The sequence below is a fragment of the Rhipicephalus microplus genome, chromosome 6 (genome assembly GCF_043290135.1).
Source record: "Rhipicephalus microplus isolate Deutch F79 chromosome 6, USDA_Rmic, whole genome shotgun sequence".
NCBI classification, from domain to species: domain Eukaryota; kingdom Metazoa; phylum Arthropoda; class Arachnida; order Ixodida; family Ixodidae; genus Rhipicephalus; species Rhipicephalus microplus.
The window spans coordinates 107,044,207-107,064,655 of record NC_134705.1 but is presented as its reverse complement, the minus strand read 5'-3'; the positions used below and the strand labels follow the sequence as shown (position 1 = coordinate 107,064,655).

General features: G+C 48.0%; 1 protein-coding gene across 6 annotated transcripts in view; it reads right to left on the bottom strand.

The window, feature by feature from the left end:
- LOC142765414 (uncharacterized) overlaps positions 1–17,403 on the bottom strand; it is a 184,522-nt gene extending 167,119 nt beyond the window's left edge. For 2 of the 6 annotated variants that reach the window (XM_075866393.1, XM_075866395.1), the window contains exons 1-2: positions 17,100–17,403; positions 15,559–15,603 (exon numbers count right to left, since the gene is read on the bottom strand). In XM_075866393.1, the coding sequence (XP_075722508.1) occupies positions 15,559–15,603; positions 17,100–17,189 (135 nt within the window). In that variant the 5' untranslated portion in view covers positions 17,190–17,403. Of the gene's footprint in view, positions 1–15,558; positions 15,607–17,099 lie in introns of all 6 variants that reach the window. The other 4 variants (XM_075866390.1, XM_075866391.1, XM_075866392.1 and 1 more) reach the window with 3 other exon arrangements.
- Positions 17,404–20,449: the final 3,046 nt, after the last annotated feature.

Below are 20,449 nucleotides of genomic sequence, written 5' to 3'. Positions count from 1 at the left end.
AATGCCAAACAAGGGAACGCCTCAAAGAGCCATATTATCTCCTCTGTTGTTTATTATCACCATGAGTTCACTCGCTCGGGCCTTGGATTGTGTACCACAGCTAGGTTATATTCTCTACGCGGACGACATTACTCTGTGGGGCACAGGGCGGTCCCTGGCCAGCAAAGAGCAGACTCTGCAAGAGGCGGCACTGGCTGTCGAAAACTTTGCCAGAACCAGTGGTCTCAGCTGCGCACTCGAAAAATCGGAGGTGATCAGAATACACAGCAAACGCTACAAAAGATTGGAAGATTGGAAACTGAAATCGAAAAGCGGAAAATTAAAGAAGTCACCATCGCCCGGATCCTGCGTTTCCGGGTTCAAAGCAATGGTAGGGCAAATCACACTTTCGGTCTTCTTAAATTGGCAACTAAACAAGCGCCTAGCAAGATTCAAAGGATCACCTTCCACAAAAAATGCATGAAAGAAAGTGATACTGTCCGTTTAGTGCAGGAGCTCGTAATGAGCAAATTGACAAATACAGCTTGCCTTTCCACACGCTGAATAAAAGGGAGGAAGAAAAAGTAGATTCTATCATCAGAGGGGCTTACAAGGCAGCATTAGGCTTACCGATAAGCACTCCGACACAAAGGCTTCTCTAGATAAGCCTGCATAACACGTACGCTGAACTGAAAGCAGCAACATTGATCTCTCAGCGCAACCGCCTCAGCCAGACGAAATCGGGAAGAGAGATACTGATGAGGGCGGGTATACCACCGTGACCCCAAATCTTGGACGAGGAGCTGGTAGACGTACCAGACCCAGTTCGATGACATATTTCGATCGCCACTATCCCCAGGTTCATGACCAAGGAGCGGCATCACAAAAGGTGAGAGGAGCGTGTAAAATAGATCAGAAAATTAGTAATAGGCAATGAGAAGGTGCTATGCGTTGACGCTTCCAGGTATGACTGGAAGCGCTGCGTCATCACAATGGTAAGCAGCGAGACGAGAAACATAGAGTCCAGTGCATCACTGTACACTACATCGATCACCAAGGCCGAGTGTTTTGCCATCGCATTGGCGATTAAAAAACGAGAACACAGCGACGGCCAGACGTACATCACCATACTCTCAAATTCGCAAGAGGCGTGCCGGCTATTCACAAAAGGCCACCTCTCATTAAACAATTGCAAATTTTTAGGCGGCAAATTGAGCAACACTTATAAGTTGGTCTGGTGCCCGGGACATGAAAGCATAGAGGGTAACGAGAGGGCGGACGCTCTAGCTCAAGCGCACACGAACCAAGCGGAGCGGCAGCCTTTTTCGCTGTTGCCACTACCCAGCAACCACGGCTTTCGCGAAGAGGAGGAAAACGACCAGGCTCGGATGGCTCCGCGGGAGCTTCTTGCTCACCAGCGATGCACGCGGCAAAAATATGGCGCCCCCAGAAATCTCTGAAAGGGGAAGACGCCATAGACCTCCATGAGATTCAAACGGGAGTTTATCCAAATTTATTACGACTGCACAAACTTCATCCAAATTTGTATGGGCGTGATTGTCTATGGTGTCGCGACTCGCCACCCACCCTTTACCATATATCTCGTGGAGTTGAGCTATACGGCCAAATGAACTTGATCTCTTACAGCGTATGTATAGAATGGAAAACTCTTTGAAGCAATGGGAGGCACTCCTCGCTAGCTCAGACCCGGAGGTGCAACTAGCACTCCTGGACCACGTCCGGCAGGCGACACAAGCCAGCGGAGCCTTGGACATAGGGCCCCACCCATCTAGCTCCTAACCCCCTTTTTCTTTCAACCCAATAAAGTTATTTCTCTTTCTCTCTCTCTCTCTAGCCATCGTCTGCCTGGCAAATTTTAAAAGTGAAGCATTTCCTAACGAACTTCAGTGAGTTCGAGCGTATCTATCTATCTATCTATCTATCTATCTATCTATCTATCTATCGACAACTTTTGGATCTCATGGCCGTTTAGATAATGGCATCGATACCAAACTTGATATGGCATAACATGACTGTATGAAGGACATATTTGACTAGTCATAAAATAAAAATCAAGACATGTATGTTATGAATGTCTTGATTCACATTTCGTAGCCCTACAACTCTTGCGGTGGTTTCGTTCACATCGCATGTTGCAAAACTGGTTTGGTATGGGATGATTGCATGGTGAACACAAGTGACAGACCCTAACATGATAATCAAGACATGTGTGTCATGTAACAACATCACTACATGCCACGCTAATGATGCGCTCGCGGCCGTTTCGCTAGCGTCACATATACCACATTTGTTATTACAGTACGTGAATGCATGACAGAGGTATGTGACTGGTGCAAACGTGATAATCATAAGATGCGTGTCATGTAACAACATGACAACATGCTACGCTCATGATACGTTGCGGCCGTTTCGCTAGCTTCATTTATGCCAAATTTGGTAGTACGTTACGTGAATGGATGGCGAAGGTATGATACTAGTGCAAACATGATAAACATGAGACGCGTGTCATGAAACGACGTGACTACATGCTATGCTCATGATCCGCTCGCGGCCATTTCGTAAGCTTCACATGTACCAAAAGCGGTATTACGTGACGTGAACGCACGACAAAGGTAAGTGACACATTCAAACATGATCATTACGACATGCGTGTTCTCTAACATGACTAATTTTCAGACAATAATGCGTTCGCGGGCATTTCGCTAGCTTCTTATATGCCAAATTTTGTATTACGTGACGCCAATTGATGACGAAGGTATGCGACTGGTGCAAAGGTGATAACCATAAGATTAGTGTCATGTGAGAACATGGCTACATGCCACAGTCAAGGCGCCAATACATTTCGATGTGAGGCGGTGCGCGTACTCGCCGGCGTTTATTTAGTCGCGTCCCGCCGGCGTTCTCACGCCAGGTGCCGCTCCTATCATATACTCGTCGCGAAGCCGCGCTGCGTTGCTTCGATGCATGCGCGTTTCAGCGCGTCAGGCGTCCCTCCGTCACGAAAAAATGGAGGCGCAGTGTTGCCTGGGTAACACATTGGCGTGAAATGCAGTATGTCATATTTCGCGCCGGTTGCCGTCGGGCCGCATTGACGGACGCTGGTCGCGTCTGGCGTCAGACTATAGAGTGACACCTTCAGGTAGAGTAGCTGAGCCCAGCGTGCTTGCGCGTGAACGCTACATTGGAGTATATTGAGCCCTTCATGATGCTCTCGCGGCCGTTTTGCTAGCTCCAGATATACCAAATTTAGTGTTACGTGGCATCAATCGAGGACGAAAAAATGCCGCCATATCCACGAAGTGAATGATCATGAGTGGGCGAAGCTCCGGAGGTAAACCTGGTAAACCATGAATGCTCCGTACATTTTGCCCACTCGATTTTATTGCAACGCTCCCCCTAGCGTACGTCGCCGCACTATATCGAACGATGACACGCGCCATATGTGGCATCATTCCTATTTTATAACACCTCTCATCTTTCATAATCAACTACACGTACCGCCGTCTAGTTTGTAACATTTTGCATCTCTTGGACGGACGGACGGACGGACGGACGGGCGGACGGACCGATGGACGGACGGACGGACGGATGGACGGATGAATGGACGGACGGACGGACGGACGAACGGATGGATGGACGGACGGACGGATGGATGGACGGACGGACGGATGGACGGATAGATGGGTGGACGGACGGACGGACGGACGGATGAACGGATGGATGGATGTATGGATGGATGGATGGACGGACGGACGGACGGATGGATGGACGGACGGATGGATGGACAGATGGATGGACGGATGGACGGATGGATGGATGGACGGATGGATGGATGGACGGACGGACGGACAGACGGACGGACGGATGGACGGACGGATGGATGGATGGATGGATGGATGGATAGACGGACGGACGGATGGACGGATGGATATGGCTGTACCCTTTAGATCGGGCGGTGGCTAGCGTAATACTTAGAACTGAACGAGAGGTGGCTACATACAGGGGACGCACAGCCCACGCCTTAAGGAGCTTCGCTACTAATATATGACCGCTTCAAACATGATAACCCTGATGTCACAGGTCCCGTTAATTAGGGAGGCGATCACCGGGATAATTTAGAGGGCCGAAGTATCGGCCCACCGAACCGCACCACGGAAGCGCGGACAATTTAGAAGTGGTCCTATTTGGCGCGCCAGCGGACGCCGGCTGCGGTCCAAAGAACAAGTCAGAGCCGAGAGTTGATAAACAAAACAAAATTATATTCTCAGTAATGGCAGATCAAAACATTACACAAGTATGCACACTCGACAATAGTTGAATACAATATGTCACCAATCAAACAATGTACTACACAGTACAATCAGCCACACTCGAAACAACGGACACAGACAATTCGCACTACAATGCAGTCGCATGCATCGAACAACCAAGACACTTAAAGACTAAAGAGTTCGAAAACTCATTCAGTCCAAAGTTTTTGGAACAAAAGTCTGGATGGTACTCTTCCGAGAATCACTCACTCAAAGTCCTGCGTTGTTGTCGTTCCGCTGCCGACGAAGTTTCTCTTCCAGGAAACCTCGCGTCTTCACTTGGCCGCTCTCCAAGCTTCAAACCTCTTCGCCGGAAACACGTCGGCTTCACACACGCAGCTGTTGCCACGCGTCTTCGCTCGTTAGCGGTAGACACACACTCTTGCCTGTAGCTCGAGTCTTCACCCCTTAGGTGGAAATCATCTTCTTCTCCACTTCCTTCTCCTCCTTTGTCACGGAAGCTTGTACAAAAAGCTTCGCCCACAAGGCGGTACATCCTACGCACTCTGGCGCATACTTTCTTCTTCTACTGCTTTGCCACTAAAGACAAAACCTTCACCGACGGACGCGGCGAGATACCCTATGCACTCTGGCGTTAACTTTCTTCTTCTGCCGGTGGTGGTGGTGGTAAAAAACATTTATTTCAGAAAAAGTCTACTAGAGTGCCGACGAGGCCCATCGGCGTGCTAGAGTGGCCAGACCCTATTCCGGGACGCCAGTGGAGATGGAAGCTGCCCGTGTGCGCTCCAGCAAGGAGCGTTGTGCAGCCAAGGTAGAGCAGCCGAGCAGGTGCTTTTCCCAAGCCTCTCTAGTTGGATAGGAAAACGAGATGAGAAAGGGACGGGATTAACTGGGCACGATGCTACGACGTGATATGTGTCGGCAAGAACACGACAGGTCGAGCAGGTGCCATTGATTTCCGGCAAAAAGTGCCTGGCGACCGCCGGACTGATAAAGGTGTTCGTCTGCAGGCGGCGTAGCAGTCGTTCGTCCGCTTTCTCCAAACCACGTGCGGGGTTCGGGTAGAGGCGGCGCGAAGCACGGCAATAAGCCAAAATTTCACGAAAGCGCGTCAGGTTGGTATTGCCAGATTCCGTCTCGGGACATGGAGGGACAACGGCCCGTACAGGAGAAGCGCGGCCAGCGGCATTTGCCGTCTCGTTGGCGGGCAGGCCCGAGTGACCTAGGGTCCAGACTATACGAATGGGAAGAGGGTTAAAGCGCCAAGAGGCTGCCTGTAGTAGGCTAGCCGCCAGCGGGGCAATGGAACCCTGAAGGTACTGAGAACAGGCTGAGCGCGAGTCTGTCAGGATGGTGCGTGAGGCAGGGTGAGAGGCGGCCAAAGCTATGGCAACCTCTTCAGCGTGCGTTACTGTGTCTGCTCGAAAGGAGAGGTTATCTACGTGTTTGCCCTCTGTAATCACAACAGCCGTGAAGTGACCCGAGGGGGAGGGACCCGAGACGTCCACGTAGAAAACACCAGGACGATCAGAGTGTCGCGTATGATGGGCTGCGGCACGTGCTAGTCTACGGCCAGGATGGAGGTCGGGGTTTATATTACGGGGTAGAGGTTCCACCTATAGCTTTTGAAGCCAGAGCTCTGGTACCGGCTGCAGAGGGTCTTGGTCAGATATCGGGTTAAGGCAAAGTCTATGTAGAAGACGGCGCCCTGTAGGCGTCTGCGCCAGTCGATTGATTTGGTTAACGCGATGAGCTTCGCGCATCTCTGCAAAGGTGTTGTGTACCCCCAGAGCCGCGAATCGGCTGTTGGAAGTTGCAGTAGGTAGGTCCAGAGCGCGTTAGTATACTGAACGAAGAAGGACGTGCAGCTGGTGCTCGTGTCAACGACGCAGGCGAAGGTAAGGCAAGGCGTAGAGGACACGACTAGTCACAAACGCGTGGGCTAATCGGAGAGACTGAGACCCGCGGAGGCCACCGCGCTTGGTAGACACTCGCCGTATCATGCGGCTCACCTGCTCGCTGGTGCGTCTGAGGCCTGTTATTGTGCCCTTTGGATCCAAGGACGATGTGAGGTGAAGACCAAGAACCCGAATATTTTGCACGGACGCGACGGGCCCGGACGGAAGAAAAATTTGAGGCGGCGGTAGCGGAGAGACTGAAAGAAGAGCGGATTTAGCTGGAGAGCACTCCAGGCCGCATGAACCTGCGTAGGTGTCCACCAGAAGGGCAGCCTTTTGCAGGCGTTCTTCGATTTGCGCTAAGGAGCTGGTGTTGGTCCAGATTGTGATATCGTCCGCATATAGTGCGCGTTGTATTCCCTCGACCTCGCTTAGAAGAGAGGGAAGGTTCATCATCGCCAGGTTAAAAAGCAGAGGAGACAGGACTGCCCCCTGAGGTGTACCCCACGTGCCTATTAAGTACGGGCCGTGTTCGGTAGAATTAAGGCGAATGAAGGCAGTGCGATGTGATAGAAAGGCGCGAATGCAGTTGAAAGTCTTCTGCCGGCAGTTTGTGGTAGACAGGTTAGTGAGTATAGTGCTGTGTTTGATGTTGTCGAACACCCCGCGGAAATCGAGAGCGAGCACGGCTTTATCGTTAAGGCGCATAGTAGTCGGCTCTAAGATATCGTGTTGAAGCTGGAGCAAGACGTCCTGCGCCGGCAGATGCGGTCGAAAGCCAAACATCGTGTCGGCAAAGGTCCTCCTGGCCTCCAAGTAGGCGGAAAGGCGTTCGCGAACCATGGTTTTCATGAGTTTGCCCGCGCAAGACGTAAGTGAGATGAGTCTAAGTGCCCCAATACTAACGGACTTTGCCGATTTGGGAATGAATGTCACGACCGATGTGGTCCATTCCGTTGGAAGCGGTGAGCCTTCCCATATCAAATTTATAAGGTGGAGTAGCGAGAGGTGTGCTTGGTCGGGAAGATTTGCCAGGAGCGATACTGTGATTCCGTCGCGTCCAGGGGCCGTGCCCCGTCGCATTTTCGTGAGTGCAAATTGTAAATCAGAAAGCGTGTATGGGGCGTCGAGGTCGGTGTTAGGGGCGCCGGAATACGTACGTGCTGGGCCTGCGGGATCATTTGTGCGGCAGATGTATGGTCACAAAGTTCTCGCGCGAGTTCATCCGTAGTGCCCTGAAAGGCATGCAGAGCACGGTGGAGCTGGCGTTGCGTTTCTCCCCTGGTGGTGGAGGGATCGAGAAGGCTTCTAAAGAGTCGCCACGCACTCTTAGAGCTCATCTGGTTTGCAGCCTTCGAACAGGTGTCTGCCCAGTTAGCATCGGAAAGTTGTGCGGAGTATGTGGCCGCCTCTGCAGTGAGCGCCTCAATGCGAGTGCGAAGTTTCCGATTAAGTTTGTTGCGTTTCCAGCGCCTTACGATCCCGTGGCGAGCGTGCCAAAGATGTAGGAGGTGTGGATTGATTGCAGGAGTCAAATTAGAGGTTGCAAGGGTGCGAGTGTTCGCTTGTTTCATATGGAGGGCGTATGATGCCCACGCAGCATATTCGGTCGAGTAGAGGACGGCGGAGAATAGTTGCATTCTGAACTGAGTCCAATCGATGAGACGGGCTTGGGCCCAGTGTTGGCGCATTTTCTGCCGCGGTGTGAACGAAATGCGGAGTAAAAAGTGATCGCTGCCTAGTGTTTCGCCTAAATTTTCCCATGAAGCATCGTGGATGTGACGGGTGAGGGAGAGGTCGGGGCATGTGTCTCGCGTGACCGAGTTGCCAGAACGGATGGGTTGTGCCGGATCGGTAAGAAGCGTCAGGCCCAGCGAGGTAATGAGCTCCCTAAGCTCTCTTCCCCGGGCCTTCTCATAGTGGTAACCCAAGTGAGGGCTGGGGGCATTAAAGTCCCCGACAATCACCAGTGGTTGTCGGGCCGCTATACGCAGCGCCCGATGGAAGAGATGCGCAAACGAAGCCCTCGCAAGGCCATGGGGACAGTACACGTTTAAGGTAAGTATTGATGGTTGGCCCCTCCGCTGAGACAGCACTGATATCATGCAGTAGTCGTAAGGAAGATCCAGATCGAGGTCAATTTGTATCGCCGTGTAAGCTTTTTGCACGAGGAGGCATGTGGTGGTGCCGCCTACATAGGAGCAGTATCCAGAAAGGGATGGAGCAGGGCCAGATTCTTGGAGCGCCAAGACGGCCGGCTGAGAGCCAAGTGAGCTGAGGAAAAGGGAAAGATGTGAATTCTTTCGCCTGTTCCCGAAGCCTCCAGGGTTTCACTGTATGATCTCGAATTTAGACGCAATGTTTGAACGGGACGGACGATTGGTAGCCATCGTGACTGTCTTAGGTTCTATATTTGGTCCTCCATGTCCCGCTCGGAATCCTCGGAGGCAGGGAGGGGCACGGAGGCCGGATTGTCCGACGGCGGGGTGGTGGTAGCCACCTTACGACGACGCCGTGGAGCTGTACCCTCACTGCTCACCGAGCAGGAGCGGGAACGCGATGCCTTGGGTTGAAACTGGGTGATTTCCCAGGCTTAAATAGCCTGGGTAACCTATACTACTATGCGTTGGACCGAGAAGCTGGTGAGGGGGTGATTAATCGAACCTTCGACGCGCGTGAGGCGTTCCTCTACGCGCGGGGCGCGCTCTTCGCTAGGGAGAGTTCGGTTAGCGGGCAAGAGAACCTCAGGTGCCCCAGGAGCCTCAAGAGCTTCTGGAGTAGATGTGGCACCGGTTCCGAGTGCTGGAGTACACATAGCTGCTTGAACCGGCGGTTTAATGGGAGTGGACTTAGCGCGAGGACTAAGCTTGGACGTAGCTGGCGTAGCTCCTGGACAGAGGAGGCAATACCGGATGGCCTTGCAGTACACTGTTGTTGGGATTGAAGTCACTTATTTAAGAGTTCGAGTTGTTTAGTTAAAAGAGAATTTTGCTTTTGAAGTGCCGCAACTTGCTGGCGAAGGGCCACAAGTTCGGGAGAAAGAGGATCGACAGAAGGGGGTGAGAGAGGCTTAGAAGCAGCATTCCCTGCCCAACTGCTCACCTGAGGTACCGCCGCTGGTGCTTCGAGCGGTGGGAATGCCTGAGTGTCGGCGTGGAGTGGTGGAGCCGAATGATGCAGGTTGGTGCTGCTGTCTGGCTGTGACGAACATGAGGTGGTCTCTCGAGGAGATGTTGAGGGCTGCTTGCGTTTCCGATATTTTCGATATTTTTCCGTGCAGCCATTGGTCCCAGTCTTATGGGCGCCGTGGCACAGGAGGCACTTGGGGTGGCAGTCGTGGGCATTGAGACCTGCAGGTGCGGGGATTCCACGTTTGGCACACTGGGTTGGAGCAGGGTGAGGACACTGAGGTAGTAGATGACCGATGGTACCGCACTTGGTGCAAACAGGGACCGTTATCTTGTAGGCGCGGATATACGTCGCCACGCAGTAGTAGAAGAGGAAGCGGGGTAACTTCGTGCCCTCGAAAGTCACCACCGCCGCCGCGGAATCTCCGAGTTTGCGAACGGCGAGGATAGTACCTCGAGGTCAATGCTGTTCTGACTTTATCTTATCCGGGCTTTCAGCAGGGTTTATGTTGATGACGCCCTTGCATGTATCCCCTGGTGCCTTGGCGTGGCCCCGAACTGGCAGCTGCTGATCCCCCACTTGCAGCTGGAAGTCCCCGAGGAGTCGCTGTGCCATAGGCAAAATGGTGGTGCTACAGACCAAGAAGTTTTGTTCTCAGATCGGCCACACTTGAATTTGCGTGGTAGTCTGGTCACCGAGGTAGCTGCGGATGGCGTCGCCCGCGTGATCGGCCGGGACGAATGTGCGTAGCTCGCAGGGAACGCGAGGTTTCACTACTACGATGTAGTCGTCGCGAGAGAGGCGAGGAGTTTGACGCGGACGCCACTTGCGTTGCTTCGCTGGCTGCGAGGACGGAGTAGAGGTAGGCACACCACCGGAGGGATGGCGCGCCGGCGTTCCTTGCAAGGCTGGGGAATGGTGGCCCGCTGTGGCGTCTCGTTGTTGTGACGCAGACTTCGATTTCGCTTGCTTGCGTTGCCACAGTCTCACCATGTCGTCGAGGTATTCGTCTTCTGATGGCATAGTGCTTACAGAGGATGAAATCTCTATGGACAGCACTTGGCTTGAGGTAGGATCATAGCCCATAACCACGTTAGCGGCCGCCATCGCCGGGCTGAGAGCCCTTAGCAAGGCGGCGTTGTAGCCGGAAGTGAAGGACGTCCCTCAAGTTGTCAAAACTGGACCCACCTGGACGAAGGTGTTGTCTAGGCGGAGCGGAGAACTTGGCGGTGACGATAAACCAAAGTTTCGGGGGTACCAAGGTAAATGTCTGCAGAAATAGCAGAAAATCTACGGAGGCGATGTGGAGTGCGTCCGTCACCATCGAGCGCTCGCAGCGCCCTCGTCTCTTCTGCTGCTCTCTCACCTCGGCTGCTCGATTAAATACCTTCCGCGCGAGATTCCAGAAAGTTCTCATCATTTCGTCGGCGCGATACGCAGCGAAGGCTGGGGAAAGGGCGAGACGATACGGGGGCCGTCCGCGATGGATGACTCAACCCAGCATCACCCCGCCCCTTTCCATCGAAAACTTTCCAGGTCTTGCTCGGCCGCCGATGCGAGGAGGTTTCGTCGGCGAACCTACGCTTCCGAGGGAGAGGGGCGCGCGCCCGGGAAGTCTTTGGATGCTTGTTTTCTTTTTTTATATCGTTGACCTCGCGGCGTCTCTCCCGCGCGTTATCGCGAAACTTTGGCGGCGCGCTCTTTTTGAGCGCTCGTTTTGTGACTCCTAACACGCGTGTCATGTGAGGACATGAAAACATACCACGTGCTCGCGGCTGTTTCACTAGCTCCACATATACGAGATTCGGTATAACGTAACGTGAATAGATGAAGGTAATATTGAGATAGGTAATAATGCACTTCAAGTTGTAAGACTATGTCTACTTAACACAGGTAATAACCGCGGAGCCGAACCATGAGATTGAAGTAACTAGAACAATAAGAATGGGGTGGAGTACTTTTTGCAAGCACTCTCAAATTATGACAGGTAGATTGCCACTATCCTTCAAGAGTAAGGTATATAACAGCTGTATCTTGCCGGTACTTAGCTACGGAGCAGAAACCTGGAGACTTACAAAGAGAGTTCAGCTTAAATTGAGGACGACGCAGCGAGCAATGGAAAGAAAAATGGTAGGTGTAACCCTAAGAGACAAGAAGAGAGCAGAGTGGATTAGGGAACAGACGGGGGTTAAGGATATCATAGTTGAAATCAAGAAGAGGAAATGGACATGGGCCGGACATGTAGCGCGTAGACAGGATAACCGCTGGTAATAAGTGTAACTAACTATATTCCCAGAAAAGGCAAGCGGGTTAGGGGGAGACAGAAGGTTAGGTGGGCAGATGAGATTGAGAAGTTTGCGGGTATAAATTGGCAGCAGCAAGCACAGGACCAGGTTAACTGGCGGAACGTGGGAGAGGCTTTTGTCCTGCAGAGGACGTAGTCAGGCTGATGATGATGATTATGAATAGATGAAGGTAAATGACACATCCAAACAATATAATTATGACACGGAAGTCACGTATGGCATCGTTTACCTCCACCTCGTAGCGTTCTGCTGATTTTAAAGTGACACATCAACATTTCTCATTTGTGCTTCACAAATAATCGATTCCCACTGTACGTGAGATCTGCGAGTTTTTTCATGGACTTAATGCATTTAGTAGGCGTACCAAGATACATGCTGCGAAAATAACTGCTGTCTGCGAGGACCAATATTCTTTTGTAAAAGTGTGAGAAATATTTTCGCGTCCAGACAGCGTGGTGAAGAGCTGTGGTCGAAGTCGTTCATTGGAGGAACTTTTTGAGATTGTTTTCGCCACTAATATTACCAGAAATATTGCTTACGAGAAACCATTTGCACTGAATGTAGGCCCCAGTGAAAACAGCGACAGTGACAGTAACGGTGAACTGACACCTGCTAACTCAACAGCAGGGAGTTGTACGTCACGTCTCGTCCCGTCCGAATAATATTTAACCCTCAAAAATCACTCTAGATTGAATGACTTATATGCCTATGCGAGAGAAAAATAAAATTCTAGGTTTCTTGTGTATTGCTACTACAAGAATGCCATTAAATAGTATGGACATTATTTGACATTATCCGCCCACTCGCTTGCGGTTGGTCAGTGAAACACAACTGTTCGAGCGATTAAACGTGCTGTTACAGCCATAATTTCCACCTCTCTGCTAACTTCTCTTCTACTCATGCGGCTACTTCAGAACAGCGTTGTTTTTCAAGAAAATTTCTGCAACGTGGAATTCTTCACCGCGGAAAAGTATAGTGCACATTCTTGACGATATTGATTTTTAATCCTACTGATCGAGCCTGCCACATCAGACTGCCATGAATTGCGTTGGCCCTGCTAGAGTTTAGGCATGGCTGTGACACAAACGATACTGAATGGCGTATTATATGATTCTGCTTCCTTGCAGAAGCCACTCTGTAGTCCTGACAGCATAAATAATGATGGCGTGTTACGTTTGCAAATAATCACCTCCATAAACATTCAGAAATGCGCAACACCGATGGTCCTACTGGCTAGCGGCAAACCGAAGAAACTGGCTTCATACGTATGCCGGAGTGCAGTTTTGTTTTTACGTCAATAAACTGAATGCAACTTTTTATAGCACGTGCAGGATTACGCAGAGCACCATTCGTGGACGGTTAGTGAGCTGAAGTATATCTTTTGACTTCATGGCCAATAATTAGGTGGCGAGCCTATATGGTGTCGAGATGTATATTGGTATTATATAGACTTCATTGCGTCTTAAGAATTCATCTCTTCAAAGATATACGGGCCGTACGTCCGCAAGTCCTATCTGTACATCTGCTAACAAAACGGTTGACCCTCCTCACCATGCCACCTAATTGTCATGCGTATTCTGACCAGCCTGTTCACTTGGTCGAGCCAGATTTCGGCAGGCTTACATCACTTCGCGTACGAGAACCAATGCACATGCGCTAGACAGGGGCGCTGAAAATATTTTTGAATATGGAATGGCCTGTAGTGCCTCAATATTTCCCATGTATGACCGCTGTGACTTTCTCCAAGAATTAGCGGGCCAAGTGAGGACGCGCAAAAAATGTAGCCTATTTGCTGACCCTTTAGTTTTTTTTCTTTTTGTGTTTCGTATCTGGCTTGTATTGCGAAAAAAAACGCTTTGTTTGGTCCTCAAGAATACAATACACTCTAAATATGGTAACCTATGCAAAGATGAACTTTTTCACATTTTTGTGCACCTATAACCTAAAAGTTACATAAGTGTAACCTTTACATTTGTAACCTTTCTAATGGTTACAACATTAAAGGTTAAATCTTGTTTATATAGGTTACACCCTTTTCTTTCGGACTATAACCTTTGCAAAGGTATACAGCAATCAAAAAGACAAAGGCTACTTTCAAAACGTCCTTCATTAAAATGTCCTTCGCGCTTTCTCAAGGACTCAAAAGGCAACACTCATATATATACGCTGCAATAGGACCTGTATACAATATAATATCCAACCAGCAAAACGGCGCACAAAACCAAGACGAACAAAAATATCAATGGAGTACAAGACTACACGCTCTTCTTTCTCAAGAGCAAAAGAAGATTATTCAGGCGGTTTGTGAGCAGTCCACGAGGCACGGCTGCGTCCGGCAAGGCAATTTTTTAATTCTGTGGCACCACACACTAAGTATATTCATTCGTGCCCCAAGCGTATAGTCAAAAGTGTACGGTGCAGAACTCACTTCACAAATACAGAAAGCACGCACAGGCCCCGCCGCGGTGGTCTAGTGGCTAAGGTACTCGGCTGCTGACCCGCAGGTCGCGGGTTCGAATCCCGGCTGCGGCGGCTGCATTTCCGATGGAGGCGGAAATGGTGTAGGCCCGTGTGCTCAGATTTGGGCGCACGTTAAAGAACCCCAGGTGGTCGAAATTTCTGGAGCCCTCCCCTACGGCGTCTCTCATAATCGTATGGTGGTTTTGGGACGATAAACCCCACATATCAATCAGAAAGCACGCACAGAGTTCTAGAACACTGGTTTAAAATATTGATGTCGCAGCCATGCACTGGAAGCTTGCGCATTTATGACTACACGAAAACCCGTAATCACTGCTGCGCACTAGCACACTTGAGAAGGCGATATTTATTTGGAGAAGGATAATCACCCTACTTTACAAAGATATCATATGACAACATGACGCAGCTGCGCAGGTACTCCGCTATAAAAAGGAGCACAGATAGCAGATAACTCAACAAAAATCTCCCTCTGCACTTTGTCGCGAGCAACAGGTCAGTCACGCGCAATGAAAAACTGTCTAAAACACACACACACACACACACACACATATATATATATATATATATATATATATATATATATATATATATATATATATATATATACATATATATTTAGCTAAGACAAGCACTCACACAACAAAAATCCACAAACGAGGCCGCTCTTACCAGCTAAGAAAGGTGCCGATTTGACAAGTATTGAAATCAGGAAGACCTCACATTATGTCAATGTGTATGTGAAACAAAAGCCACTTACCCAATTCAGTTATTCGACCTTGAGCCGCTGGGCAGTGGTTGCAGTAGTCCCAACGAATGGCGTTCGTTGTGAAGTCGTCCGGTGTACAAAAAACAACGTAACGCCGACAATCACAAGAAGTTTCGTTGCAGCTGCCACGCAGCACACACCACATGTCTTTGCTGCTCAGCGGCATCACCGGTTTCACGCAACGCACACAATCCCAAGGAAGCAAATAGGAAACGAAGTTTCCAAGCGCCGCCAGAAAATGACGTGCCTCACGCGTGCTGCCCGGGCGATTTGGCGCTGCACGCTGCATGCTATGCGCGCCGTGCATATGCGCTGTGCCTGTCGCGGCGGCGCCTTCCCGCGGTCTAGACTGCATGGCGCCAATCGCAGCCGACCGCCATGCGGAGGAGAACCCACGCTTGCGGCGGCGGTATACTTTCACCACGCTTTTACCCTTTCTTTCTCGTTTGGCGAGGGACGCGGTGTGGATGTGTACACATTTGTTACAGCGTTGTTCATAGGTTACTACGGACAGGTTACACTGCGTTTTTCGCGCTGGTAACGCATGCATTGCTCGAAATGTGGATTTCGTAACTTTTAGGCACCGCAAAATAACGAAAACATGAAAATAAACTCCTTTGTAACCTTTATTTGTTAAGTTACTCACGCCCGATAGTTACATTATAGGCAACCGTATTTAGAGTGTACTTTGAATACAACTAACTCACCGGAAATCTGCTAGGATTGTGAGGTGAACGATCTCGAGGTGGCCCCTGCTGGAAAACGAAAAATCATGCACGCGCAGTGTCCGTGAACTCAGTCCCGAAATCACAAAATTATGATCATAAATGTACAATAACATTAGCGCTTGTTCGCAACTGAATGATTGTGAACGTTCGAACCCACCTGCTCAATCGGGAAAGTTGAAACAGCACTAGACAGCCCCGCTGTGGTGGTTTAGGGGCTAAGGCACTTGGCTGCTCACTCGCAGCTCGTGCAAATGCATTTTCGAGTGAGGCGAAAGTACTGTAGGTCCGTGTGCTAAGATTTGGGTGCACATTAAAGAACCCTAGGTGGTCAAAATTTCGGGAGTCCTCCACTACGGCGTCTTTCACATTATATGGTGGTTTTGGGATATCAAACCCCACATGTCAATTAAATTAACAGCACTAGACAATACTTAACAGCTGACTTTTCCTTGTGCAGGTGCTATGCTATCTCAACACGCATACTTCTTCTGTTTTGATGATCAAGGTTTTTCTGCCGGTAACTTGCCGCCACTTTGGATGCATTATGATCACTTCTTATTATATAGTGCATTGTCTGTTTAGCTCCTTGTTATGAACGTCTTTTCAGTTGCTGGGCGTGGTGTTCTCGGATAGCTGAAATTAACGGCTGCCACGTTCACCGAAGAATTGGTGGCGATCATAAGACTCCGTGGATTGACAAAAGTACGAGCTGGTTCAAAGTTGACGTAAGATATCCTTGTTGCCAATATTAGAACGACATAATGCGTTTGCAATTCAACGTATTGTACTTTGGCGTCGTTTGCGAATAACTGACCATGAATAGCGCAACTTTCCTCTCTCGTACTCGGCTTGCACGTGCGCAGCAGGTGAAGCGCAACTTCGTCGTCGTCGCTCATGTGGCGATGGCTCTTCATACGCTCACTAGTTCACCTGCTTTCACGTTGAGGTTGTATTAACCACTCACTGTTCAAGCAGCCGTTCCTTGCTACATTCCAGAACGTACACAAATCTATCAGCGCCCTGCTGAATATGATTGTGATCTGCTTACTTCTTCGATAACCTTCCAGTTGTTTCTACATGAATTCTAGTCGTCTTCTTCATGTGCTGAAGCCATCACATTAAATTTGCCGATGAACTCTGAGCAATCGTAGTTTCTTTTTTTTTTGGTGACTAAACTTCTGTAAAATGCTAGTTACGGGCTGCGAATGCCCGTATTTCTCACGTGTGGTAAATGAAGCTCCTAATATACTAAAACAGTGAGGCTTATTAAATTAACACGCGTCAGTTGTGTTTAAAACAGACCCAACTGAATGTTCTTACTAAGTTCGCATCAGAACTACTGTTGTATCCCGCTCGACGTGGTATAGCGGGGCGGAGCTCCAAAAATATATATAAGTTGCCTTCGGCGATACAGTTTCTGTAAATTGTTCGGAAGTGAATTATCTGCCAAATTGGTCGCTTATGTGTAGGTAAAGAAATCATAGGGGTTTATATTTCTGAACTCATATAAGCATACTTACATTTCCGTTAGGGCATGTCGACTTTTCCACTAACATTGTCAGCAATAAAGCGGTGGAGTAAAGAGCAAAAAATTTGAGTTCAGTGTTCATAACTAGGTACAAAGGGTCCGCTGAGAGCGGCCAAATAAAAACCTGTTTGCGAAACTCACTATATGAAGTTAGCAAGCACTAGCTAGGGTGCGTCACTGAGGCAAATTTTTGTCATGTACAGAGCAGTTATCTAGAGCGCACTAGGTCAGTTTTAGCTTTCTGGGTTCCAATACGTTACCTCTCTCTTTCTAATTGATCCGTAACCATTAACTTTCTTGTTACTGATAAGAATCGCTGATGACGCAAACGTTGATGATGTGAGATCCTTAACTAGTGATTTAATGTAATTTGCCCTTTATTGAATAGTGGCTCAAAGCAGCGCATATGTTCCGATTCCTGTGGCTTTTACGCATATCTTCTGATCAATCACATATTTGAACAATATATTGTCTTGAAAATAGAAATGGCTTTAAAGTTGCCTAGTGCCACGTTGTATACCAGTGGAAAGGTTTTTGGATTGCGGTAAACTATAATGCTGATGCCATGTTAGCCCTCGTATCTGAAAGCACGCTCTTGAACTCAAGCGATCAGAAGTCCTAACTGTTATTTCATAGTGAATCGCAAATAAAGTTATTTAAAAACAAAATACAAAATAAACATAATCATAGTTCATTTTGTCATTATTTTGAAAAGGAAACAGTAAGGCGCTTTTCTGCATTACTATAGAACGTTTTTTTTTTCACGGAAAAGCAGCCGTGACATATTAAAAAACAAGATGAACTAAATAACTCATAAGAACCTCAATAGATGTTTCAGACAGACTTGGCGTAGTATGATTCGTAAGACATATACTTACTAAACGCACTTCGTCATCCTTGGACGTGATATTTGTGCTACATTGAACCACCCACGCAGCAGGCACTCTTGAAAAATATAAAATTGATGGACGACGCAAGTGACAACGTGAGGATTGGAGAGGAGAAGTAAGAGGCGAAATGTTAGGATGATAATAATTAACGTTGACTGCCTCTGAGGAAACAAAAACTCCCAATTTGAAAAAAAAATATTTCAAAGCATGCTAGAAACGTGAAAAAAGTCCAACAATGAAGCGAACGTGAAAATACGATTTATTTGTTCAGTAGGTAGGCAGCCTTGGTGGGGCAGGAATGTGGTTGCTGTCTGTCGGCTGTGGATGGTTCTGCATTGCAGTCCGGCTCAAATCAGAAGGCTTGAAACTCAAGCAAACTAAATAGTTTTATACAAGAAATACCATACGCTAAGGCTAGAACGCATTGCTCTGGCGCTCAATCAATATTCAGACAATCAAACGTTTTCTGAAGTATGCTTGACTGGCATAAAACACTTCACTTTTTCGGCCACGCATTAATTACGATTTGAAATTCATATATTTAAGCTTAGTAGAGCGCAACCAAAATGACTCTTACAAAATTCTCTCATTCTTAGTGGACTCTGCGAGCTTAATGGTCCCATGGTTTCCCGAGAGCTAACTTCTGAACAACGAAGAGTGCAGCCTGCGAGAAAACAGATTCTCATAAAACCCACGGCTATTCAGAATTTGTTGCAAAATCCCACATTTCTGAAACATGCGTGTTAAGTGGGGCATTCCTCAAAAACATTTCCTCAGCCTTGCTTAATTGATTTTCCTGCGCTATTCTGCGCACAACATATTTCATTGTTACTAGAAAAAAATGCCATGTTCACCTCAGCAGGCGCTGCGAATGTGTGGTCACACAGGATAGGTGAATTAACCTAACAGCTGTACTACTGGGAGAACGGTATTGCCAGACCAATTCAAAGCTTCATTTACAAGCGAGATTGCACGCATTATTCGTCAGGGTCACTTTAAATAAAAAAAAGGCACATGCAAGAGTTCACAGTGCGCGTTGTTGCGAATCTATTATTATTATTATTATTAATATTATTATTACTATTATTATTATTATTAAAGGCTATACTTATTTTGTCACAATGTTATGCCAGCTCTTTTATTACTCGTACCAGGACAAATTTTTCTTCTACTAAAACGTTCGGTTTTTCAGAAATCGGTATGGATTTCATTGTGAATTCTTACTACAAATGGGTGGTTGTCTTCTCTTCTTTATTACCTTGCCGCCACTATGTGGGTTTCGCAGACTTTAGTTGTATTACAGTAGTGCGGACTCTTCGGTTTCAGTGCTAATAATACGCTCACGATGTCATTCAGCAGATGTCGTCATGCGACAAATATCCAATTGTTCTACAAAAACGAATGAATAAAGCCATGAGCTAACATATGTATCGTAGTATAAGAAACATTAGGCGATAGCTATGGATATACGTCAAATACGTGCAAAATATTATATACCATGCGCCATATTAAAATTTACGCGTTGGTTTAAATATTCTCGTAGCAACAAGCTTCCATTTCACAGTTGTAAAGTGGATTCATTTGCATATGGGCATATCTCTGAGCATTTAGGTGTCCCCATAATGCAATTTAAATATCATTTTAATCGTTTTGGTCGTCTAAATTTGAGATCCTCCTCATGACAGCAGTTGGAAGAAGTTTAGTAATGAATTTGAACAATTCAATTTTTGATTACGTATAGCACCTGAAACATCTATATCACTTCGTCGGCAGCAGCTGTACGTTTCAGTCTCCTTGAGTTTTAGCTATCAACCTGGCAGCTTCAATATTGCAAATTCCTACAAAGAAAAGTGATTTCATAATCTTTTATTTATGGAAGCAAGGTCGATGTAAGGCTATCATTTATCTTTAAGTCATGCAGAAGTGAACGTGGTGAGCCAACACTACAGCAATGCTATATAATCATGCATACGTCTTCGCTCTTACGCACACTGCTTCCAACCATTCATTGGTGTGTGATTGAGGATCGAACATGGTTTATCATCGCAAATGCTCGAAATAGCTTTTTAAAACACGAATATTGCTGCTCATCGTGCTGTGAATATTCGCCTGCAGCCACAAGAATAATAATTGATAGACTGCCGGTAGTCACGACACGCAGCTGCTTCTACGCTTGAGGGCCTAAGGAGTTCATCACATGCTCAAAGGCTTTGTTTGCAAAGATAGTCGCTCATTTTTAGGCCACTTCGTGCACGTTTGCGATGTTCCTTGAAAGACGTCTGTGCTCTTCAAGCGATATATGTTAAAGAGAGGGGTGAAGGAATAAATAAGATCAAACCATATCCACGGAGTAAATGATGATGACTGGGGTTAAGCGTTCATCAGTCCGTACGTGCTTCCGTCTGTCTGTTAGTTCTTGCTTCCATCCGTCCGAGCGTCCTTCCATTCGTGC